The 25861-nt window shown below is 41.4% G+C and overlaps 1 protein-coding gene across 1 annotated transcript in view; it reads left to right on the top strand.

Moving 5' to 3' along the window:
• The window catches only part of TMEM170B (transmembrane protein 170B), a 31917-nt gene extending 14926 nt beyond the window's left edge, over window positions 1–16991 (top strand). Inside the window, exons 2-3 of the mRNA XM_043590825.1 lie at window positions 3865–4035; window positions 14986–16991. Coding sequence (XP_043446760.1) covers window positions 3865–4035; window positions 14986–15116 — 302 coding nt within the window. The 3' untranslated portion in view covers window positions 15117–16991. The remainder of the gene's footprint in view (window positions 1–3864; window positions 4036–14985) is intronic.
• The last annotated feature ends 8870 nt before the right edge of the window (window positions 16992–25861 follow it).

Raw genomic sequence — 25861 nt, 5'->3', positions numbered from 1 at the left:
GGAAGAAGGAATATTTCCTTCCAGTGAATTAAGGTGATTTGTACAATGGCATGCTTCAGAGTTTTCGGTTTTGTGCATTGTATTTTTAAAATTTTGTTGTGCATCTTGCTTAGCACCAGCCAAGGCTCCCTCTGGCATCCTCTTTCCACTGTTGCTCACTTTCTAGAAGGTTGGATGCGGCAGATGGACCAGTGGGCCTGTGGGTGTCTACGTTAGCTGTGCGACCCGGGCTGTTTAAGAAAAGGTGGCGATATTTCATACCTGTCCTCTTAGTACCTGTCCTTCCTCTAGGCCTCGCGGATGTATGTTCTTGCTCTGCTCTTAGGATACTGCAGTTCTCTTTGCCTGAACTAGCCCAGTAGGTTTCCTGAGTTTGCCAATAGTGAGCAGGGGCCTTAGACAGACTTGCCTTATGCAGAGTAGATCAAGGTCTTAGGCCCTGTCCGCTGACCGGGTTGTGTGCATCTAGCGGAGAATTGACAAGAATAGTAGTAACCTGAAACCTAGGTTAGTTGTAGATATTCTCAGCGGAGTTCAGTGTTTTCTACGATGAAATAATAAGGTTTTTAAAAAAGAGTGAGAAATGGGAAAATAAGTTTGAGTTTATATAGTTTGTGCTCAGTCTGCCCAAGCAATAACCCTGGACTGGTCATGAGAGGACCATTTGAGGTTCTATTTTAGCTGTATAATGTCTTTGATATCTTGGGGCTTTATAGAACATTAAATTTACATTCCCCAATGATTAGGTCAATTTATGGTTGAGGCCGAGAACTGTATAGTCACTAGGCAGACACCATTACTTGTAATGTCAAATAATCCCTCACACATACTGTTAAATATAGTCAAGAAATTTTTCGTTCTGTTTGTATTTCAAGAACAACATAGATCTGGTAAGCTGTCTGAACGGGGGTTGGGAGCTGAGGCTGATTATTGACTTCTGTTTAAGAGTATGTGCTTGCTGCTGTAGAACCTTTCCTTATCTCTGAGCTCCCTTGATGAAAATGCCCTGCTCCATATTATTATTCCTTTCTCTTCCCGCTTTATTAGGTTCGCTTCAGAAAATTATATATTTTAAAATAGAAATGCCTTCTGAGCAGGTGAAGCCTTTGTGTCCTTAAAGCATTTATTATCAGCTGAAGCCGGTTGTTTGGGAGTGACAGTCCAGAAGCACGCTTTCCCTGAAAGCTGGCAGAGAAAGACCTTAAAAGGCAGGCTTTGTCCACTTTTCCTTAATGACCAGCATCTGTCTCTTAGGCCGTTGAGAAGCAGGCCCGGCAGTTCACCACACACTGGAAAATACACCTGCTGTCTTTTTCTCCAAATGATTTCACATTATCTGAGTCCATTCTGAGTGTTGATTCTTAAGAATTTGGCAGGGTGGAAATGATTTTGTTTTTAAAATCTGTTTTTTTGTGTATCCTTTTTTAAAAAAATTAAACTTTTTACTTTGAGAAAATTATAGATTCACATGCATTTGTAAAAAATAATACGGAGAAAACACGTGTACCTTTTATCCAGTTTACACAATGGGAACATCTTGGCAAACCACGGTGTAATTTCAAAACCATGATACTGACATTGATCCATGAACCTCATTCACATTTCACCAGGATTATGTGTATATGTGTACTTACTTATGTGTGTGTGTATTACATATTTTTGTACAGCTTTATCCCTTGTGTACGTGTCCACCACTGCAGTCAAAATTCAGAATAGTTCCATTGCCACAAAGGTCCCTAGTATTAGTTTCTTACATCCACACCTTCCTTCCTTAACGAGCTTTTTGCTTGTTTCTAGTCATTTGTGGGCATGACTTAAAAGAATCATCTTTTAAATTTATAGCCACACTTAAAAAAATTTATTTAGTTTTTTAGTGTGGTGAAAACACATAAAATTTAATCATCTTAGCTATTTTTAAAAAACATTTTTTTTTACTTATTCTTGGGAGAGAGACAGAGCATGGGCAGGAGAGGAGCAGAGAGAGAGGAGGGGACACAGAATCCAAAGCAGACTCCAGGCTCTGAGCTGTCAGCACAGAGCCCGACACGGGGCTCAAACTCACGCACCTCGAGATCATGACCTGAGCCGAATCCGGACGCTCAACCCACTGAGCCACCCAGGCACCCCGATCATCTTAGCTATTTTAAGTGTACCCCTGAGTAGTGTTACGTACATTCACATCGAGTATAACAGATCTTCATATCTTTTTCATCTCATAAAACTGCAACTCTGTACCCATTAAACAGCAACTCCCCAGGAAAGGAGTACTTTCCTTTTTTAAGGCTGAATGATATTCCGTGTGCACGTGCAGCCCACTGTTCGTTCATTCATTCGTTCACTGGTGGACATTCGAGCTGCTTCCACTTCCTGGCTGTTGTGAATGATGCTGCTATGAACACAGGTGTGATCCTGCTTTGGATTCTTTTGGATACATACCCAGAAGTGGAATTACTGGATCATATGGTAGTCCTTTTTTAAAATTTTTGAGGAACCACCGTCCTTTTTCCATAGCACCTGCACCATTTTCCTTTCCCATCAGCACTGTATACCTGTACTTGAATGATGTTGGGATGAACAAGTTTTAATTCTTCCATTTCTGTTCTCTTTATTTCATGACTGTTTTGTTGGCTTTTCCTTCACATTTGCTAGTGAACACTAGCACAAATAGCAGATATTTTGCATTATAGAATGTTTGCACACCAAGGATGATTCTCAAGGTGTCATCCAAGCATTTTGATGTCCGCTCTTTCCGGTATGAGTAACAGAAACCTTACCTGAACCATTTTAGGTAAAAAGGGAATTTGATTACAAGGAAACGGAGGTGCTACATTGAACCTAAGGGTAGTGATGTGGCAGGCCTTAGAAATCACTGGAATAAGGGACTTGGCTATCTCATTGAGGGATCCATTTTCCTTTGATCCTGTATCGCGGCTTTCCTCATGTGCTGATGAAATGGCTGTTCACAAAACCTTCGGCCACCCAATGACTGAGATGCTCCCGTGGTCCCAATCCAGAATTCCTGGGGGAAGGGAATGATTGGCCTAGCTGGGACCAGTTGCCTGCCATGATGTACCTCACGACAGACTTGGTTAGGGAGACAGAGTCAATGCAAGGACCTGGCAAAGCCATCAGGAGATGTGTGGATTGACTGGGAGGCAGTAGGTAGCCAGAAAGAAAGGGAATGAGCAGAGAGACAGAATGAAAGGTGTGCTTATCAACTGTAACCTAAAATGGACAGCAACCGAGGCCACATTGAAGAAAGGACAGTGGTGCTTGGAAAGGTCTGGGTAAGGACCGTTTAAAATGATCTGAGGCAGAGAATTAAAAAAAAAAAAATTCCGAGTGATGCTTTAGTATATAAAGTTGAAAGCCAAGAGGGGAATTGCCTGAAATTCTTAAAATCATAAAAGAGAATCACTGACTGATTTCCGGAACGATTTGAATTAAGGAGTAGATTTCAGAAATGTCTTAACACTGTTATTTAGTGTAGAACATAGAAAATGACATGTCAAACAGCAATTCGTTAACTTTGTTCCAAGAGCTCTGCAAATATATCAGGGGTTCGTCAGACACATTGATGGATTATAGCTCAATGATGGAGACATTTAGAGGAAATTAGAATGTAGCCTTAACCTTCTGAAGTCCTGGAACTATTTCCCCAGCAAGCATTAGTGACGATGATAACTGCCAACCAGTGGTTAGTATTAGTATTTAGTCATACTATGTATGAGGTACTGTACTGGGCGCTTTTATACCTGTTACCTCACTTAACCCTCCTCCAGACCGTGGGGGCTCACCGTTTGTTAAACCGAATTTTCCCGGGTGTTTTCAACTGAATTATTAACACTCTGCTTTTCCTTTCAGAGATGTGGTACTGGATCTTTCTCTGGGCTCTCTTCTCCTCTCTGTTTGTCCACGGTGCTGCAGGAGTGTTGATGTTTGTAATGCTGCAGAGACATAGGCAGGGGAGAGTAATCTCTGTCATTGCAGTCAGCATCGGATTTCTGGCTTCTGTAACTGGAGCGATGATCACTAGTAAGTTGATTTTGTTTTGTTCAAGGACCTAATTGTATGTGCACCTAACGGTTCTAGTAACTCTGTTCTTATGATGCATGTGACGGTAGTGTAATCTTCCGTGTGGAATATATTCAGCCCTGATCACACTTTTGGAAGGAAAGATCAGTTCATTTATTCGTCGACCAGATAGTTTTTGTGCTTCTGGGTGAAGACTCGTTACGCAAGGTTTGGTGGGAAATAGAAAAACTTGTAAACGTTGGCAAGGGGCGAAGAAACTCACGGGAAAATTTCTCGTCTAGTGGATGTAGTTTTTGCTTTAAAGGAACTCCCCGTCTAGTAAGGGAGAGAGGTAGGCACACAAATTTGACTTTGGTAATTGTCATAAAAAAAAAAAGTGAAAATATAGCCCGTAGGTCCTTCACGTTTTCTGCCTGTGCCTACAAAATAAAACCGCACTTTCTTCTGAAGCACAAGTTATTATGACACGAATGTCCCCTGACCTAGTAGAAATTGGCCCCTTGAGAAGGTCCCCTGGCCGCGTACAACTTTGCTAGTGCACCACCCCGTGTGCGTTTCCTACAAGCCCTCCTCAGGTGCCTCCCCTCCGGCCGTTTCTTAACACTGGACGGAGGCCCCAGCCTCTGCCTTTGGTTCAGCGAGTTCCAGCTCCTGCACCGGTCGAGCCAGGACCCAGCTGCATCCTGTTGGGACCGGAGGACACTGCAGCCGCTGCCAGGGCAGGGCCCTGCAGACAGTGGCTGCTCGGCTCTGCTGCCGTTGGTCTCTGTCACAACCAGTGAATAGTGGGGGCTCCCGTGGCCCTTAGTTTCCGGCCTCCATCTGTCCCTCTGGGACGGCTCACTGCTGCCACAACAAGGATGTCGAACTCTCTGGTTGGTTCGTAGCCCCGAGAGAAGAGTGAGTCCTTTCCTTCTGTAGTTCGAAGGCCTCCTTTTGTATCCCACCGTCACCTTTTCCCAGAGTGACCGGCATACCTTGCACCCTGGGAGGAGAGCCCTGTTTCCATGTCTCTGCCTCTGTCCCGTGGCACTGATATGACAGTCACGAAATAGTTGTTTTTTCATCCTTCATTTACCGTCTGGTTTTTCTGTGTTATTCTGTATTAGGTTTTCGTCATTGCTCCCCGCAGCCTATAACTTTATCATATGGCATGTCGTCCATCTTGCCACAGACAGGCCTTATGATTATTAAAACCTTTTTTAATGCTTATTTATTTTTGAGAGAGAGGGAGAGCATGTGCGGGAGAGGGCCAGAAAGAAGGAGACAGAGGATCCGAAGCAGGCCCTGCACCGTGAGCACAGAGCCTGATGTGGGGCTCGAACCCACAAACTGTGAGATCATGACCTGAGCTGAAATCAAGAGTTGGACACACCAACTGAACCACTCGGGCACCCCTGCCGCAAAGAGGCTTTAAAACAAGTACTCCAGTATAGCTGAAGCACAGGATATGCATAGTAAAGGAGTAGAGATTCAGCTGGAAAGATCCAGTAGAGCCAAATCCTAGAGGATCTTGGAAGGTGAGCCAGAAAATTTGGGCCTTTTTTCCTGCAGGGCATGGAAAATGAGAGTCTTGAATGGGGTTGGCAAGGAACAAAGCAGTCCAGTGGAAAAAAATGTTTTAATAGATTATATGTGTAAAGGACCGAGAAAGCACTCTGAAAGCGCCTTCGTCCCTACTGGATTCCCAACAATAAAAGGATACCTGGATCATAATAGATACTCAGAAAATACTGGTTGGGGGGATAGATGGAGTAGGGGAGGAAGTGCAAAGGGAAGAGAGGAAGAAACGGGGGAGAGAAGAAGGGAGAAACAAGGGGAAGGAAGAGGGATTGAGAGGCATTAACTGCGATCTGAACTTGAGCCTGGGATCTAAACTAGGTGTGGTTGGAGATGACCTATGGACAACGGCAAAGGGAAAAAATCCGAGTTGGTTTTATTCACTGTGGTGTCATACAGAGAGGCTTGAAAGGGACTGCCAGTGTTTTTGATGTGCACCACTATTATAATTGTGGACCCACCACCAGAGGAGGGAAGAAGGGATAGCTTGTTCAGAGGTTGTAAGTAGTGTGTGGATATACGTGAGTTTACTGGCATAAATTATTGTAAAAGGTTAGAGAGCAGGAGAAATGTCCTTCTATTTCCATTTATCTCTAATGATGCATCTGTGTATGTATTACCTACTTGCAGTTCATCCAAGAATAAAATAAGCCAATGATTTTAGAGACGGCAGTCTTATATTTTACGCCCTTAAAAACATAAATAGTCTGGCATAATTTCAAGTAAAGATTCCAGGTTAGCAATAAAACATTTAAATTTCTTCTGGCTAATCTCTTGACCTGGAGATACTTGAATTAAGAAAACTAGTCGAAGTGTGAATATTTTAACTATATTTATGTTCTCAATGTTTGTGTCTGTGCACTCATAGCTGTATATTCAGGTCTGCAGACGATTGATTAATATCTATTCTGAATGGGAAAATTGGCTGAATATAGATACATCTATTAAATTTTGCTACTTCTTAGATTTTATTCTGAATACAGTGATCTTTCATTTTAGTTGGTATTTTTTTAATGTTTATTTATTTTTGAGAGAGAGACACACACACAAAGTGTGAGCAGGGGAAGGGCAGAGAGAGAGGGAGACACAGAATCCGAAACAGGCTCCAGGCTCTGAGTCAGCACAGAGCCTGATGTGGGGCTTGAACGCACGAATGGTGACATTATGACCTGAGCCGAAGTCGGACACTCAACCGACTGAGCCACCCAGGCACCCTTCATCTTAGTTGGTATTAATGAGAGTTGGGAGAAACTGGGTTTCCATATAATGCCATCAGCTGGCAGTGTAGAGCTAATTTTAGCAAATCTGAAGGTATAAAGTGACATGTCTTTGTTCTGATCACTAATGAGTTTGAACTTCTCTTCCCATGCTTATATATTTAGAATTCTTTTCCTACAGATTGCTTCCTTAAGTTATGTGTTTACTTTTCTTGGGGGTTCTTCTTTTCTTCTCATTAAACTACAGGGGTTTCTTACACATTTGAGATACGGGTCCCTTGTTGGTTTTGGATTTCACAAGGAACTTCTCAGTCCTTTATCAGTTACCTTCCTCTAGAAATCCTTAATTTCCATGTGGTCAGCTCAAAGAGCGTTTTGCCTTATGGTCTATGATTTAATTTAAGAAGTTCTCCCCCACACCAAGGTCAAAATATATGCTGATATATTTTCTAACGTTAATTTTATAATTTTACCTCTGATATAAAGATCTTTACTTCATCTAAAACAAGAGTCAGTAAACATTTTCTTAAAGGGCTAGATAGGAAATATTTTTTTAATGTTTGCTTGTTTATTTATTTGGAGCACCTGCAAGTGTGGGGGGGGGAGGGTGCGGCAGAGAGAGAGAGAGAGAGAGAGAGAGACAGAGAGAGAATCCCAAGAAGGCTCTACCTGTCAGCCGATGCAGGGATTGAACTCATGAACTGTGAGATCATGACCTGAGCGGACATCAGCAGTCAGACGCTTAACTGACTGAGCCACCCAGGCGCCCCTGGATAAGAAATATTTTAAACTTTGCAAGCCAGGTGGTCTCTGTGACAGCTCTTCGGCCCTGCCATTGTAGTGTGAGAGCACGTATAGACGTGTGTAAATGAATAGGCATGGCTTTTTCCAGTAAAACTTTATTTACAAAAACAGGTGCCTGGCATTCAGACATAATTTCATCAATTCCTGACTTGGGTCCTGGTGAGTCTCATTTTGGGTTTGGTATTAGACAGCATTCCAGGTATTTCCTCCCACATAGTAAGTCAGTTTCTACCACACCACCCACTGGAAAAAAATGCATCATTTCCGCACTGATTCACCTTGTTTGCGTATTATGTTCAAGGTACAAGGGTCTGTCTCTGAACCCTGTTCTGATTTGTTAGTCTTTTTATGCGTTCTTACAGCAAGGTCACATTTTCTTTATCGCTACAGTTTTGTGGCATTTTGTACCTGGTAAGGCTAGATTCCGCTCATCTCTTTTCCTTCTCAAAGTCGGCATAGCTATTTATGGGCTTTTATTCTTTCATATAAATGTTAGAATATGTCTACTCAGTTGCTCAAAAAGTATAATTATGGTTTTTATTGGGATTTAATTGAATGGAGAGGTTGCTTTGGGAAGAACTGGCATATTAAACTGTTCCACCCAACAACATTTAATAGATTTCCATTTATTTAGGTCATTCTCTAGTCTTTTGTTAGAGTTTAAAAATGTTTTTCTCAACAAGAGGGTTGAATACTTTTGGTGAACTTAATTCTCAGACTCTTCCTATATTATGGTGGTTGTGCTTGGTATCTTTCGAGGACATTGCTTAGTTTTATTGGTGTAGAGAAACACCATTCCGTTTTCTTTTTTTTTTTTAATTTTTTAAAATATTCACTTACTTTAGAGAGAAAGAGAGAGAGAGAGACAGAGCGTGAACATGGAGAGGCAGAGAGAGAGAGAGACACAGAATCAGAAGCAGGCTCCAGGCTCTAAGCTATCAGCACAGAGTCTGACGGGGGGCTCGAACTCACAAACTATGAGATCATGACCTGAGCCAAAGTCAGACGCTTAACTGACTGAGCCACCCAGGCATTCCAACACCGTTCAGTTTTCTGAATTAACTGAAAGATTAACAAAGCAAAAAACTGGCTCTTTGGAAAGATACTAAGATGAATAGATTGCTGGCAAACTCATTTAAAAAAGTTGAAGGCAGAAAAGTAAAATATAGACAAAATAGAATAAATAACTACATACTCAATAATGTAGAATAAAGAAGTATAAAAGTTTTTTGAACAGAGATATATTCCTAAATATAAACTGTCAAAATTGGCAGAAGAAGAAAGAAAATATGAATGGGACAATCAGTATATTTAAACAATTGACATGTTGAAGACTTTCTCCTCCCAAAGGAACTCCAGGCTCAAACGGGGCTCACAGAGGAGTTCTACCAAATTTTGAAGGAACGGTTTAGTTCCTGTTTTATCCAAATGATTGCAGAAACGGAAAGAGAAAAAGCTGTGCACAGCTTATTTGCTGAGGCCAAAGTAATATGGGTAAGCAGCATAAAGAGTGCACAAGAATAGGAGGGTATGGGCTCATTTACCTCGTGAGTGTTATCCTAGGAATACAGAGATAATTTGGGATCACAAATGACTATGGCTGTATGCCAGGAAAAGACGATTTATGGAAACTGAAATTTAAATTTTGTGTAATTTTCATGCATCGTGCAATATTCTTCTTTTGACTCTTTCAAAACCATTAAAAAATGTAAAAACCATTCCTAGCTCCCATGCCGCGTCCATGTGATGCGGGGTGCAGGCTGGACCTACGGACCACCGCTTGCCAGCCCCTCATCCGACCGCACGAGCTGACGGAACCCACACTGTTAAAACCAAATCTGCCTTGGCCTTCACGTCCACTCTCTCTCTCAGGAACTATGGAGGGCGACCCGAATCACTTTCACTGGTGTGGCGCCGTGGGCCCTTTGTGTTGTTGGATATTGACATTTTCTGTCCACTGGTGGCTCTTCGTCTAGTCTCTCCTGTCCTTGTAGGTTCGTATCTTTCACTGGCCTCCACACCATCGCAGCATTGCTTTCCCCACTTCATCCTCACTCTGCCAGCCTTCGCTAGTCCCTTGGTCCTCATGGGGTCTTTCCTTATTTCTAACTGATTCTGTCTGCCATTGTTGGGAGGGGCAGTTCCGAACATGTATCATTTACTTCAAACATCCTGTTTTGCTTGTGTCTTCTTCATTCTTGCAGACCTTAGCCTTGTATTTCCCCAAGAAAATAAAGACCATAATATTTGTATTCTTTCAGCTGGCTAGTGTTCAGCCAAATAGACCTTAAAGAGAGTAAAAACTAAAGCTCAAATTGGGGGGAGGACCTTTGTTAGCATATATAAATATAGAAAGATTAATATCCAAACTATATTCTAGAAACCCTACGAATCAAATAAGAAAAGACAACTTGGTAGAAAAAAGGACAAAAGATTTGACAAATGTTTTCTGGGGCGATTAGGTGGCTCAGTCAGTTGAGCATCTGACTTTGGCTCAGGTCACGATCTCACGGTTCGTGAGTTCGAGCCCCCCCATCAGGCTCTGTGCTGACAGCTCAGAGCCTGGAGCCTGCTTCTGGTTCTGTGTCTCCCTCTCTCTCTTTACCCCTCCCCCACTCACACTCTGTCTGTCTCTCTCTGCCTCTCAAAAAGAAAGAAACGTAATTTAAAAAATTAGAAAAAAAAAAAAGATGTGACAAACATTTTGTAAAAGTAGAAAACCCTACTGGCCATTGATATGTGAAGAAAAGCTCAGTCACATTAATTATTATCAGGGAAATGCAAATTAATCACAGAGATACCTTTTACCCATCAGACTGACAGAGATTAAAAAAAAAAAAAAGATACCAACTGCTTCTGAAGCTATGGAGTAACTAGAATATAAACTGGGGCAACGTCTTTGGGAGACAGTTTAGCATCACCTTAGCCAAGTTGAAAATGCCCGTATGGGGCGCCTGGGTGGCGCAATCGGTTGAGCGTCCGACTTCAGCCAGGTCACGATCTCGCAGTCCGTGAGTTCGAGCCCCGCGTCGGGCTCTGGGCTGATGGCTCAGAGCCTGGAGCCTGTTTCCGATTCTGTGTCTCCTTCTCTCTCTGCCCCTCCCCCGTTCATGCTCTGTCTCTCTCTGTCCCAAAAATTAATAAACGTTGAAAAAAAAAATTAAAAAAAAAAAAAAAGAAAATGCCCGTAACATGAGACGGAGCCGTCCTACTCTCACCCGTGTGATGAAGAGAAACTTTTGACTGCTTCTGTGTGCCAAGGGTTGCACGCAAGGATGTTCACAGAAGCAGTGTTTGTCATTGCTCAGTACTGGAAACAAAGGTCGTTGGCAGTGGAATGGATCAATTGTGGTATATTCACGGGTAGAATTCTATGCAGTAGCGAAAATGCATGAATTATACCCACGCCACACGCACGATACCTTTCAGACCTGTAAGGTGCACAGTATCCGTTTACAAAAAAATTAGTTTATTCAGAAAGCTAAGTCATATATATTTTTAGGACACAGGAAGGTGGTAAAGCCAAAGAAAAGCAAAGGAATGGTCAAAAAACAAAAACAAAACAAAACAAATACAGGGAGGGAATGGGACGTGACTGAGCAGAGTCCACGGGAACGTCAAAGGAAATAGAGACGTTCTTTTCTTCAGCTGGATAACAGTACTTGGGAATTTGTTATTTTATAACCTACGTGTAGTTTTATAAATACTGTTTCCTATCTGCTCACTATTCAATAGCAGTGTTCCCAAGTACATTTAAGAGGCACACGAAATTGTTTGCCTGCAGATCTTTTAGATCGAGAATTCCACTGACGCAGTCTTTTCTGACCAGTGCTTCTGGGTGTGAAATCATACAGGACTTCTGCACATCTGCTTCTCTTGGAGCGAGGTGGTAACTTCCAAACTGGTCCCTAGCTGATTATCAACAGGAAAGAAAATGAAATTTATATTCTCATTTGTTTTATTCTCTGCATAACACTCTTTTGACGACACCCCCAAATCAGTGCTCTGCTCAGTTGTAATCCCTACTTTCAGTTTGGTATGTATCTCCCCAGATTTCTATTTACATTTGTTTGTATTTTCCTATAGACATGTTTACATATAGGTGCACTTACATGCGGGTGTATGTACTAGTGGAGAATATATAGTCTTGTGTTCCATTGTCTTTGTTGCATAAATGACATGTCTTAGGTCCTTTCTGAGTTGGTTCATAAAGTTTATATTTTTCCTTTGAAATTGTATGGGTTTCATGGTGTGGACTTGGTATAGTTTAACCACTCCAGGCTGATGGACTTGGGTTCTTGCTTTTGACTTTGTGGAGTTTCAGGGTTCTTTTTTGTGTTTTTATTTTTTTTGTTTGTTTGTTTTGTTTTGTTCTGTTTGCTTTTACAAAAAGTACTGCCTCGGTTATTCTATGTGTGTTTGTGTGTGTATATGTGTGTCTGTATTCTGGACATTAATCAAGTATATTAATCAAGTGTTCTAGTCTGTCCCTTGATGGGTTCTGCTTATTTTTGTGTAGTCTTTCAGCAGTCCTCTTTTCCTAAGATCATAAATATATTCTCTTATATTTAAATTTTTTTAGCATTTTTATTTATTTTTTGAGAGAGAGAGAGAGAGAGAGAGAGAGAGAGAGAGAGAGGGAGAACATGAGCGGGAAGGGGGAGAGAGAGGGAGACACAGAATCCAAAGCAGCTCCAGGCTCTGCACGGTCAGCACAGAGCCCAACACGGGGCTCGAATCCACCAACTGTGAGATCATGACCTGAGCCGAAGTCGGACGCCCAACCGACCGAGCCACCCAGGCGCCCCATATTCTCTTATACTTTAAAATCTACATTCGTAGTTTCGTTTTTAACATTTTGCTCTTTAACCCATCTGAAATTTATTCTGGGGAGCGGTTTGAAGTAGGGACCTAGATTTATGGCGTCCAGTGGCAGCCACGTGTTCCGGCACCATCTGCCGAATGCCGAATGACCCATGGGAAACACCTGTCTCATCCACTACTGTGGCAACTACCAGCCAAAGTTGAGAGCGCATCCTAGGACCAGTCACTCTCCCAAGATTTACCAAGCGTCACCTGTTCGTCTTCACCCGCGCCCATTTTACAGCTGAGGAAACAGGGCACACAAGAGGGGAAGTGATTGCCGTGGGTGGCCCATTTGGAAGGTGGTGGATCGCAGACTTTAATCCACAGGTCTGGCTCCAGAACCCACGCTCTTCGCGTCATGTAAACGTGTGAAGAAGTTTGACTTGACAGATTTGCTTCCCATTCCCTAGGCCGCTGGAGCTAGTTGAGTGCTCAGTGTTTCCTCTCCTTTGGATCATTTTTGAAAACTTCATGCTGGAAGGATGGAGGCCAAATGGTGTTTTTAAAATTGGCGATAGTCTTGGAAATCTGGGGTAAATCCTCATAAAAGCAGAGTATTTCTCAGGTTTAATATAATTTCTGATAACAGAGAAAGCATAAGATCTTGACAATTTTTTAACGTTTGCTTATTATTGAGATGCAGAGCATGAGCGGGGGAGGGGCCAAGAGAGAGGGAGACACAGAATCCGAAGCAGGCCCCAGGCTCTGAGCTGGCAGCACAGAGCCTCACGCGGGGCTTGAACGCACGAACCGTGAGATCATGACCTGAGCCGAAGTCGGACGCTTAACCGACTGAGCCACCCAGGCACCCCAGATCTTTACAATTTTTAAAGACTGTTATCCAATTCTAAGATTTGAGGATATCACCAATTACACTAGTAAAGCTTATTACTTGATTAAGCAAATGCAGGTGCCATTAGAAGTTTTATTTAATGTTGAGATGATAATTATTCACTTTATGATTTTCTGAATTCCTTGTTCTCTCTTTCAAATAGTGTCAATGTGAAATGATAGAATGCTTTGGGGATTTACAGCCAGACTCACCTAGGTTGAAATTCCAGCTCTTGTACTTACTGTATTTCCACGGGCTAGTAATTGAGCCTCTGTGAACCTCTGTTTTCTATCTTTAGGTAATAATACCCTGGAGTGGTGTGGATATTTAAACCAGGTAATATTTGTAAAGGTACTATCAAGAAACATAGTATGTAGGAAATATGATACACATTTTAATTTCCTTCTTAAAAAATGTGTCTAGGGGCGCCTGGGTGGCTCAGTCAGTTAAGTATCCGACTCTTGGTTTCGGCTCAGGTCATGATCTCACAGTTCGTGAGTTCCAGCCCCGCGTCGGGCTTTATGCTGACAGTGCAGAGCCTGCGTGGGATCTCTCTCTCCCTCTCTCTCTGCCCCTCCCCAGCTTAGTCTCTCTCTCTCTCTCCCTCTCAAAATAAGCAAACAAACATTTAAAAATGTGCATATAAAGTCCTTGGCTTAGATTAATAATTTGTTTTTCCCTTGTGTATCGCTTTAGAGAAATATGGTTCCTTTTATTTGGGAGATTTTAAGAGAAGTACAGAGATAATTCTTAGCTAATTTTTATGAATGGATTTCTATCTCAAATAATGGTCATTTCAGTGTCTCTGAATCCTCTACTTCTGGTCTTGCTTTTTGTTTGGTCATTCTAGGATAGAGAGACAGTTTTTTTCTAGAGGAAAGTTTTAAGGCCATCTCAGTCTGTAAGAAGGCATACTGTAACTTAAATGTTGCATTATATATATTATATTAACAAGGTGAAGTATTCAATCATATGGGCCCTGTGACTCCTGGGAGTTCTCTCAGGAATTCTCCTGGAGAATCTCTGGGATTCTCTCATTCTCAGAAGTGTGCATCATCTGAACATTTCTCCCAGAACAGGTGTTGAGTTCATCTTCCATTTTTATTAGATGTCAAGATACTAGTTTCTAAATAACTTTACAGGTGTATGCTTTATTAAGAACTACAATAAACTACTTTATATGGTAGATTCTGAAATGTAGCAGTCTGCTATTCTGATTATCTTATATGACACCTAAGAGTTAATTTTTTAAAAAATTTCTTAGTTAATTTAGAATTTTGATTAACTTCTGTAATTTTCTCTTTTCACTAATAATTATTAATACATTGCATTGTATGTTGATACAAGTAGTGGTGATGTCTGGCCAGTTCAACGCCCAGGTGAGAGATTCCAATAGCAAATTATTCCTTTTCTATGAACCTGTTCGGTGCCTAGTGACAGCGTGTACTATAAATACGTATTTTACAGTTGAATAGGAAAATAAGAGGCCTGTCTTCCAGTTACGTGACGTGGTAAAGTGTGACTTTTGCCAGTCCCAGGGAAACTTCCGCGGACGGTTCACAAAATGAAAATGATCGATTGCTGAAATGCAAACACCGACGTCGCCTCGGAGCAGGGGGTCACGGAGGGAATGCGTGTGTGATCTTGTTTCTCTGCCCCTCTCTCGTCCAGGTGCAGCCGTCGCCGGCATCTACAGAGTAGCAGGGAAGAACATGGCCCCCCTGGAAGCGCTGGTGTGGGGCGTGGGACAGACTGTATTGACATTAATCATCTCCTTTTCAAGGATCCTCGCCACACTCTGAGGTTTCGGTGGGAATGTCTCACGTCACCGAAGGAAACAGATGTACAGCTTCTCAGAAAATGGCGTTGTTAACGGGCGGGAGTGAAATGGTACCCGAACGTGGAAGGAGCCGGGTCACAAGCGAAGGAAGGCCTTGAGCTGTGTGCAAAGATCGCCCTCTGGTGTTCAAGTGATTGCACTACCGCACTGCACCTTACGTGCCTCCGTCCCGGGCCAGGCGCATTACACTACCGGAAGCTACGAGAGGAAGCACCTTGTTTAGCTGCCAATCAGGTTAACACTGGTGTTGAATCACCGTTGTTAACAGTGTTGTGTTAAGTTACAGGGACGTTTGGAGGAATTGATATATGTGCCAAACTCCTCTTCTTCTTCTTTTTTTGTTTTTTAACATTGATCATGTGACAATTTGCAAGTGTAGATGTAGACGAGTGCTGTGAACCACATCCGACATGAATTCAGGTAACTAGTGAGATTTTTGTCGTGTAACGCTAAATCCCGTATGAGTGCTGAATACCGGATCATTTAATATGATAGGGAAATTACTTGATTTTTCACGTTGAGCGTTTCTGGGATTTAGGGCTTTAATATGTTTAGGCATTATTGTTATTTACTTTAATTTATGTGGAAAATAATACTTAATGGAAAACTAGCTAAACTCTTTTAAGGACTCAAAGTAGACCTGTAGGGTGCATCCTTTCCAGTCACTTAAATAACACTCTTTTAATAGTTTCCCTCCTACGAAACTATTCTGTTGATATGAATTCAGAAACTTTATGGGTCACACACGTTGATTGTAGTTTGTGTGTCATGAAAATATAATTTGAAAATTTTCTTATAACCTTTGTAAGAAAAGAAGTCTGAAATGCATGTTGCATTCTTTGACCCTTCTAAAGAAAGTTTTTGCCATGTGAGTCATGGAGAAAACATCTTTATAACTAGTATCTTGGTGGGATTATATTACTTGTTGCACATATCTTGATTTTTGACAAAACATACACAATCTTTAATCTTTCATTCTGGAGTATTAACTGTATTTAAAGAGTGGCCTAAATTAGGCTGTGAAAACAAAAAGCCTCATTTGTAGATAAGTAACAAGTAAGTTATATACGAAGAGTAACAAACTATCTTACTTTGGGCATGTGGTAACATGATTTCGCTAAGTAAAAATTGGGGTATATAGTACATAATTTTAAAATTTGGCAGTTAATCTCAGCATATCAGTACAGTCCTGAGCATGTAGTAGAGTGATTCTGTTGTTCAGTTCTTGTTTTATGCTATTATTTAAATTTACTAGAATGAAAAAGCCCTGAGCATACAACACTTTAAGAGATTCTGGCAAGATGTAATCGTTTTTAAGAGTACAGGAATAAGGGAAAACACAGAGCCTGGTTGAATTTGTCTCCTACTGAGATTTTTAAAAATACCAGGTATTCTTACAAATGTACTAACTCAAAAAGCCACTGCAGAAAATATCTTAAGGGCAATTCAGAAAATAATCTGCATACTCTAGCCTCACTGTTTTATAAATGATTTGGTAAAAAGTAGTTTTCTATTAGGTCCTGTTCAAATGTAAGAAATTCATTGCCCACACTACTTCTGTCCACCAAAAAGCAGAATATGTATGCATGATTTACCAATAAGGAGTTGGGGTAGGGGATACTTTTACCAGTATGGAGGCCAATTTGGGGGGTTTACTAATGCTGTGGCTTGGAAATCTGTTTTTAAAGAAACGAATAAGCAACTATGCATCCCTAGAGATCTTTGGAGTAAATCTTAAAATTGATTCTTTTTATTATGTACAAGCCTAGAATTATGTTCATGTGTTCTTTCTATTCCTGATGTTTTCCTAAATTAAATGTAGGCATACATTTCCCAAGTCGGTTTGATTTCTCCGTTTCTTTCAGACTTGAATTGTGTTCTTTACTTTGCCTATTCTGTCAATAATTTCAAGTGTTCATATTCTTTGAGAGGAATTACTGATAATGTGTTTACATTGTTTCAGATGTATCTACAAAATGGGTATTTATTTCAACATATGGTTATTTCATGATTTAGGAAAGTTATCATGGTAAGGGAATAGGGAACTCATGGTTTGGAATCCAAAATTAGCCACATTAAATCCATCAAGGTGTGGACCAAAGAGATTTTAACTCCTGTTTTTACTCTGGAATGGAAGTATAATTGGATGGAGAATAATTAGTCTGCAGCTGCCCCATCAGGTTGCTTTACGTGATGAAGTGTGTGTGTGTGTGTGTGTGTGTGTGTGTGTGTGTGTGTGTATGTGTGTGTATACTTTGAAACATTAGGGGAGTTTTTGGTTTCTTTGCTGTTTTTAGTTCTTTTCGTTGGGATTTTGTGCAACTGTCCCTCTCTTGATGTTTTGAAATGCAGCTGAATAGAGTGAATTGATGAAATTGTCTTAATAGCTATTTCTATGGCGAGATTTTTTTTAATCGGTTTTCCTACAGAGACAATAGACGCTTGATGATATGTATCTACACACACGTATATATCATTACATACATATATCTAAAGCTGCTATATATGAATATAGTCTAATTGGGAAGCTTTTGTTCAGTGAACGCTTTTCATGTTCTAGTGGAGAATTTTCTGTGTTTGTTCAGTTGAGTGATCTTTTAAATAGGTAAGGATGTGTGAGATTTTTGAATTTGGGGAAATTTTTCTTGGTTTAGTCATGCTGGAGACCCTTTTTAATGATATGACAGAAGCCCTTATTGATGTATTTGGGTGACACCTTCTTAAAATTTATATGGGATCTAGCAGTAAACTTTCTATGTGACATATGCGGGAAGGAAGGGGGAAATCCTTCAGCGTTTACACTCCTTATTTAAAAAAAGTGTTTATTAAAATACCACTGACAGTGAAATCAGTTCCCCAAAGAAAAGACCTCTGGCCCAGTGCCCAAACAAATTCTTATTTAACAGACTGATGAGAACTGTCCATAGAGCAGAATTAATCAGGGGCGCGGAGCCATCTAAGCTACAAGTAATAAATCACCCTTTTCAATGCAAGAGATGCAATGAATCTGCACCTGAGGGGTGACTCTACTGGTTGCTAGGAGGAGGAGATTTCTGCACTGAGGGGTGACTCCTACTGGTTGCTAGGAGGAGGAACAGGAGGCGGCCCTGTTCGGTGTTTGCGGCTTAGTCTCTCTTACTCTGGATCTCAGTGGATACTGGCCAGTGTTATGGTTTATTACCCAGTATACTTTCTTAGTATTTGCAACGTAGGTTTCCACAGCCCAAAGTAAGGGTTTTGTCTGTACTTGAAGTGAGAGCTAAGGAGATGAGCTGCCCTGTATAGCATGCATTTGTGATATAAGGAAGAGGGGTAAGTTAAAATCAGTGTTGTCGAAAAGGTCTTTGTTAGAGAACATCTAATGAAGACATGAGCGGGGCCGCCATGTGAAGCCGACACTCACCAACTGACTCAATTTTGTGAATGTTTTTGGTGGATCTGCTGTCTTCAAAGCGCTGTGCTGAGTGTTTCCTGTAGTAAGTACAGGGATGACCGAGATGGATCCTGCCCTTGAGTCCTCCAAGAGCCGGCAAGATGAATACAAATCCTAAAAAGGTTGGGACACTTGGCTTCCCGAGTTTCGGTTTGAGAGCTTAAGTCCTGTTCCCTCCCCTCAAATTCTGTTTTTCCCAGCTTATCCACCAAAGGAAATATCTGCAACCGAGATCTCATTACTGGGGCAGAGTGGAGAGAATACTAAGCCAGCAACATCGATTTCCATCCAGGGCACAGCATTCGTTGATGTTTTGTTCGTGAACGCAAAGCAGTACATGTCTGGTAGCAAATGACCAATAGATGGTCGTTAGAATTTTTTAATTACATTTTTTAATACCAACTGAATACGTTGTTTTATAAAATTCATCTGTTTTCTTCAATTTCCACCTTTTCCGTGCATATATTTTAAGAAGGAAACTAAAAAATGTCTCTTAATAATCTTGCTTCCTTTACCTCCTCTCCATCTCTCTCTCTTTAAAAGTTTTTAAAGTTTATTTATTTTGAGAGAGAGAGACAGAGAGAGTGAACAGGGGAGGGGCAGACAGAGAGAGAGAATTCCAAGCAGGCTCCACACTGTCAGCACAGGGCCCAATGCGGGGCCCGAACTCACAAACCGCGAGTTCATGACCTGAGCTGAAACCAAGAGTTGGATGCTTAACTGAGTCCCCCGGGCGCCTCCCTCTCCCCGTCTTGATTTTGAAAATCAGCAGATACTCCTCTAAGACCACTTCTGGGAGGTGGTGGTGGTGGAAATGGCCAGGACCAGCAGGGCTAAATTGCCAGTCGTGTTCACCACTAGTTAAAAGAGGAAAAGGGTGAGGGTAACCGGCGTTGACTCCTTTGCCTTATCCTGCTCACTTCCCTTGGATCATTCAGGCAACATTCACTGAATCTCTCCCACCTGCAGCTTACTATCCTGGTAGGGATGGGAAAGGGTGTCCTTTAGGAGTCCCATCTTTCCAAGCTGCCGCCCTGGCCTTTGGGCTTCCTGTGTCAGAAGGAGAACTGGGCTTCAGTGCCTGCCAAGTCCTTCCTCCCACGGACCAAAGGTGCTCACGCCCAGCCTGTTTGTTTCCAACTTCAAGGGAATACTGCTGCTTTTCATTTATGTCCACTTTATAATTCAGGAAGTCACAAGATGCTAAGAATATTGTCTGAAATATTCTCTAACGACTTCACTCTTGCTACTAAAATGCTTCCCTCTCAGAAAAGTCTTAATCAGAGTCTCTTCCGAGAGTCCTTACCTGCTTGTAAGATGTGAAGAACACGGAAAGTTAGGAAGAAATTCTGGTAAGCCCAAATTACGGGGAAGTTGGCAATAAACTTGCTGGGCAGCTGCATCAGTTGTTCCTTTTAAGAACCAGAGGTGAGACTCTCGGTGCTGACAGTTGGCTGGTCATCCGTCAGACCAGGTGGCTCATAATGTCCCCGAACTCCCAGTCCTTCTTATAACGTCTTGCAGGGAGACTCTTCAGGTGCAAAAGGACATTATTTGATTACAGATGAGAAAGTTTTTCAAGCACGTGGCAGCATTTTGTAGCAGCGGGGTGTTTAAAGATGGGAAGAAAAGCTGGGAGGTAACGCAGGAAAGCCTGGGTGCACGCGATGAACGCCCCTACGTGATGTGAACACAGCTCCCCCTTGTGTTAGGGTCGTAAACTACACTGTATGAGTCAGTCTCCTGCACGTTGAAACATGCTGTTTCTTTATTTGTGAGGCTTAACTGGCCACAGAGCATTTGAAATCCTAGTACATTTGTGTGTGTGTGTGTGTGTGTGTGTGTGTGTGTGTGCGTGTGCGCGCGCGCGTGTGTGGTAGGTTTTCCTTTCTCATGAAAGGGTCTCTGTTCGGTGTAGGCAATACAGTGTTTTTGAGGAGGCTGCTGAAATAGTTATCTAAAAACCTATCTGTGAATTTGTTTGGGGAAGTAGTGATTAACATAAAAAGGATTTTCAGTAAATGTGGGGATGTACCAGTTAATATTTTATTAATGGACAGGAACGCCCACATTCTTTGAGTGAACTGAGCTCTGAGCTGTAACTGTCTCCTCTCCCGCGTTTAGAGGCCTCACTTTTACATTCTTTGCGGCCATTGCACGTATGTTGAACTTACATAATAACGCTTTCTGGATTTTGAGAACTAATTTTGAGTTTCTTAAAAACCTCCCTCTCCATTCCATACAGATGTCATATGTTATAGTTTAAACATACGTACGGTGCGTTCATAGACTCAAAAGAGCTGGTTTAGAAGAAAATGTTCTTAACACCTTATGGGTAGGTATGCAGCTGTAACCTTACCGAAAAATAAATGCTACAGGCAAGCCAAGAGAGCATGAACCTCTTACATGTTGTTTTAGATTACACTCTGCACCTATGTAGATGTTCCTTCAGTGGTAATGTAACTGTCTCCTCTTGGGGAACGTCTTTAGGTGTGCAACTGAAACTAGAAAGCTGTGTCACACATACATATAGAAAGAGGAACTATAATTCACACTTACCGTAACGGTAACACGTTTTCTCCTAAACACATACTGATAATTGCTAAAGATCATCTCTTGTTTTAGAGCCCTGTACGAATGAATATGAACTTGGTAGTATTGCTGCTGCTAAGTTACTCTTGTTTTTAAATGAAAATATTTGCACATCATCACTAAGTATCTTGTGGGAAGGAACATTTAAAAGTTTTCTCCACGGAGAGCAAAATAGAGGCACTTGTTGGAAAAGTAATTAAAAGTGATTTACTTTCAATACTGGATGAGTTGATGGTCTACACTTTCTTGGTATTTGTGATATCAGATGCATCTACGATGGAGAGATTTTTTTTTACAGTTTTGGCTCTCAACACACACACACACACACACACACACACACACACACGTGTGCGAGCTCTGTATATTTAGATGAACAAACAAAAGTGCACAGTATTTTTCATTTTAGTCCTATAACTTGGTAAAATTTGTAGGATTCTACCATGAAGTATTAACCCCTGACTCTACTCATTCTAGGACAAGGGGATCAACTTCACGTTCACCAACAAAACTGTCTTGATTTAAATAGCAAAAATATAGTTTACCCGAGAGGTATTAAAAACTCACTTTCAAATTGTGTTAAGTCTCAGACCACCGATGAATCGTTTAGCAAAACAGTCCAGTTTTTAAAAGCTAAATGATGCGTTAGTGCCTTGCAGTTAAGACACGTTTGCAAAGTGAATGTGGCAGGATTCAGGATTGGCACATTGTCACTGGAGGCTTAGCGGTTAGGGACGGCGTAATCGAAATTACTCCTCGTGGTTTGTAAAGATCAGCCATTTTGCCGTTGACTCTGACAGATGACAGTTCTTCTCATTACGCTTTCGTGATGTGCTATTGGTCTGTATCTTTTTCTTTTCTACAAGAAAGCTTGAGCTGGAGAAAAATGTAGTCCAGACAAGTTAACGTGGGATTTTAAAATTTAGTTTTGTTGGAAACTCGAAATTCTGGTGTGAGCCGTGTCAGTTTTATACTGTAGTTCAAGGGCAGACACTTTATGTAACCTTTAGGCATACATTTACCATCAGGGATTTATTTTTACTATAGAAATACTTAATGTACTGTGAAGTTCAAAGACGGGAAGGATACATGTTGAACGGGGTAACGCACAAAAACAAAGGCATACGTGATGAAGTACCCTACATTATGTGAACACGGTCTCCCCCTTCTGTTAAGACTGTAAACTACACTGTATGAGTATGTGTTTGTATTGTGCATGTTTACATAATACGTTTAATTTTGAAGGATTATTTTCAAGACTATGTTTATGTATAATACCTAACAAGCTGTAAATATTGTATACTATTGATTTTTAATTTTATATAAGCAATTTTTTTATTTCCCAATTCATGTATAAATCTCATTGTGTACATAGCGTAATTTCCTGGACAACACAAATTTTGCAGCGAACTTGAATTATCTCAATTGTGGTAAGCATCAGGTTAGCCTTAGAGATGTCGGTCTTGGTTTTAAATTCTTTTTCACCACTCATTTTCTTCAAAGGGCAGCAATAAACTTAACATGTGAGTTATTTGTGACTATAGAAAGTTGGTCTGCAAAGACAAGACCGAGGTTCCAGCCCATTGCTTTCAAGAAAAGATGCACAATTAGTATCATCCACTGTCTAATCACAGGACCGTTTCCGAGGCCCATGTGTCTCTCCTCTTTGTAATAGACAGAGCGAACCCTTTCCCGACACACACATGAAACAGCTGTTAAAAGCAACTCCAGAACTTCAGTGTTGTCATTACATGAAATTTACTGGATTAAAAATTTGTAATATACAGTATTTTAATAAAATTTCTGTATTCAATTTCATGCACTTATATATAAATAAACCTGTCTTTAAAAGCTTTATGGGGCGTTTGACTGTTGATGACAGAGCTTTTCAACTCCCTGTAGTCACGAATGTTTTCTCGTACCCTCCTGTCGGTTCTTCTGGGCCGGTTCTGCGTGCGGGTTTTGGAGGGGCACCGAAAAGTAAGCGAGAGGTCCTAAAGACAAACTCGGCTGACTTTATAGTTTTGCCTAGGACCAGCTGGAGGCCACGTAAACATCTTCTTCTAAGAACGATTGTCTTGAAAGGCACACTATTGCTTTTGTTAATAAATGGCTACCACTTACTGAGTGCTTATTATCGGTTCAGATACTTCACGTTCATTCTTTAACACTTTCCGGGGATTCTTTAAGTGGATTACTAAGGTTTGCTATGGCAGTCCTTCACAGACAAAGCATTTGAGAAACTTCTCAAGGTCGCACAGCTAAAAATGCTATGCCGGGGTTTTCTTACTCTATTACCTATTGTTTCTGCACTGTGCTATATTGGTTTCTACAGAGCATTCTGGGAGCTCCTACCTGTAGTAAGATAAAATCTCATTCTTGACCAAGACCAGATGGCATTCTGGGGATTTGAAAAATTATCGACTCAGGATTTGTATCATCAAATTTAATGAATATTTTGAATTTTTGTTAGGGATTTCTAGGGGCGAGGGCTAGGTACCCAATTAGGCTCATCTGTTCTCCTGCCTGAGAAAAGATTGGGACCAACAGAGCCAGTCACTGTAATTGTTACAAGCCCCGCGGGAGTAACAGCTAGCTAACGTGAAAAACTGTGCCAGCAGGGGCGCCTGGGTGGCTTAGTCGGTTAAGCATCCGACTTTGGCTCAGGTCATGAGCTCATGGTTCATGGGTTCGAGTCCGGCTCTGTGCTGACATAGCCTGGAGCCTGCTTCGGATTCTGTGTCTCCCTCTCTCTCTGCCCCTTCCCCGCTCGTGCTCTGTCGCTCTCTCTCTCTCAAAAATAAATAAGCGTTGAAAAAAAATTTTTAAACTGTGCAAAGTGGAGGTGAACTTTCTTTTTCACGTACACTGACATATTCATGTCATTACTGAATTGAAATGTACTTTATTTTTTCTAGATAACTTTTTCATTCAACCATAAGAATTGTAATATTATTATTCCCTTCCATCTTAAAAAAGTTCTTGAGCAAAGTATAAATCTTGAGATTAAAAAGACATTTTCAGGGCGCTTGGGTGACTCAGTGCGTTGAGCAGCCAACTCTTGATTTCGGCTCAGGGTTCCTGGGATCGAGCCCCGTGTTGGGCTCTGCATGGAGCATGGAGCCTGCTTGGGATTCTCTCTCTCTCTCTCTCTCTCTCTCTCTCTCTCTTTCTCTCTCTCCTCCCCCTTCCCTCTCCCCCACTCGTGCTCTCGCTCTCTCTCTGTCTCTAAAAATACAAGACATTTTCATTTTGATTCTGTTATCTTTGGCTCTTGAAGCATTTTTATAAATGGGTAAACTACCTTTGGGAATTTTGCTATTTACCAAGCATGGAAGAGAAAATGTCAGTTTCAGATTTATTGCCATGGGTGCAGAACAAGAGCAGAAGGAAAGCTAACCTGGGGGAAGGATGCTCAGTTATGACACTGAGCTCCATGACAGAGAATGGGTCGGGGTCGCACTTGTGGAGGAAGACTAGCCCAGACTTACTGAATAGGTACTTAATGCCACCCATATTTTAAAGTTGAACCCTTGTTAATTCGTTTTAAGGTACAGGGAGAAAGGTTAGCGGGACCTGTTGACAGATCTTTGAGGAGTAGAATTTGGGTTCACCTCCAGTTTCTAAGGGAATCTTAACAGAAGAATCTTCCCCATTCCACTGTGCTTGTTGATATGCCATTAATTTCTCCATTATTCGTTGTTATCAGACATCTTTCTTTCGGCCAGTTTTGTGAAGAGCCTTCAGGCTCAGAGAATCCTGGGGACGGATTGGCAAGATGGAATCCCATCAGTTGGTTTTCTTGCGCAGCGAGAGTTTCATCACTAGGTGGCGCAGTGGTTCTATCTTATTTTCCCTTGCTTTTGTCTTCGCCATTACCTGCAAACTCCACGGGCGCTTTTGGATTCCTTTCCGTAGGATACATCTGATGTTCATTGTTTCTGAAAAAAATACGCGTGAGGAAATTAAATATGAGAACAATAAAGAGCTACAGGTTATCACCAACCAATTTAACTTGCCAGAGAACGTTAAGATCGCGTTCAGGGGTTATTTGCAAATCAGAAAAGCACATTAATTGTACGATTTTGGTAAGTCATCAGTCTGGACCTTGATTTATGTATTTTTCTCAAATTTGTTATTCTGACTCTTAACACAAACATTTTTTTTTTTTTAATCTAATAGCCAATATTGTAGTAAGAGTTACAGCGTTGGTCAACTTGTTGGAAAAAAAAAAAAGCAAATACACCAGCGTAACGCTATGGGCCTTGTATCATGAGACTCGGTTTAAAATTCCTGCTCTGCCATTGAGTATTTGAACTTGGCCAAGGGTTTTCACTTCTGTGACCTTTAGTTCTCTCATGTTGCACATGATGGGTGCTCAGCACTCTGTCCCATTGGCTTCTCCCTCTTGTGTACTGAGTGCACCAGGAAGGGGATGTCCTTCTAGACTTTGTGCTGAGTTTTGGTAGTAAGCCCGGCTAGCTATGTATTTCAAAGTCGGAGCCGGATTCTGTTTGCGTACAACACACAGCGCATTTCCAGAGAGGGCTTCCTTCACGTTGAAACTGTCCCACGGAACCGTGTGCTGCTTTGGCAGCAATCTGCTGAGGGAATTTTTCAGAAACATACCTCAGTAGCAAAGAGCCTGGTTAGGAAGAAAAAAAAAAAAAAAAAGAAAGAAAGAA

The sequence above is a fragment of the Prionailurus bengalensis genome, chromosome B2 (genome assembly GCF_016509475.1).
Source record: "Prionailurus bengalensis isolate Pbe53 chromosome B2, Fcat_Pben_1.1_paternal_pri, whole genome shotgun sequence".
Lineage (NCBI taxonomy): Eukaryota > Metazoa > Chordata > Mammalia > Carnivora > Felidae > Prionailurus > Prionailurus bengalensis.
This window is presented reverse-complemented; position numbering and strand designations above follow the sequence as displayed.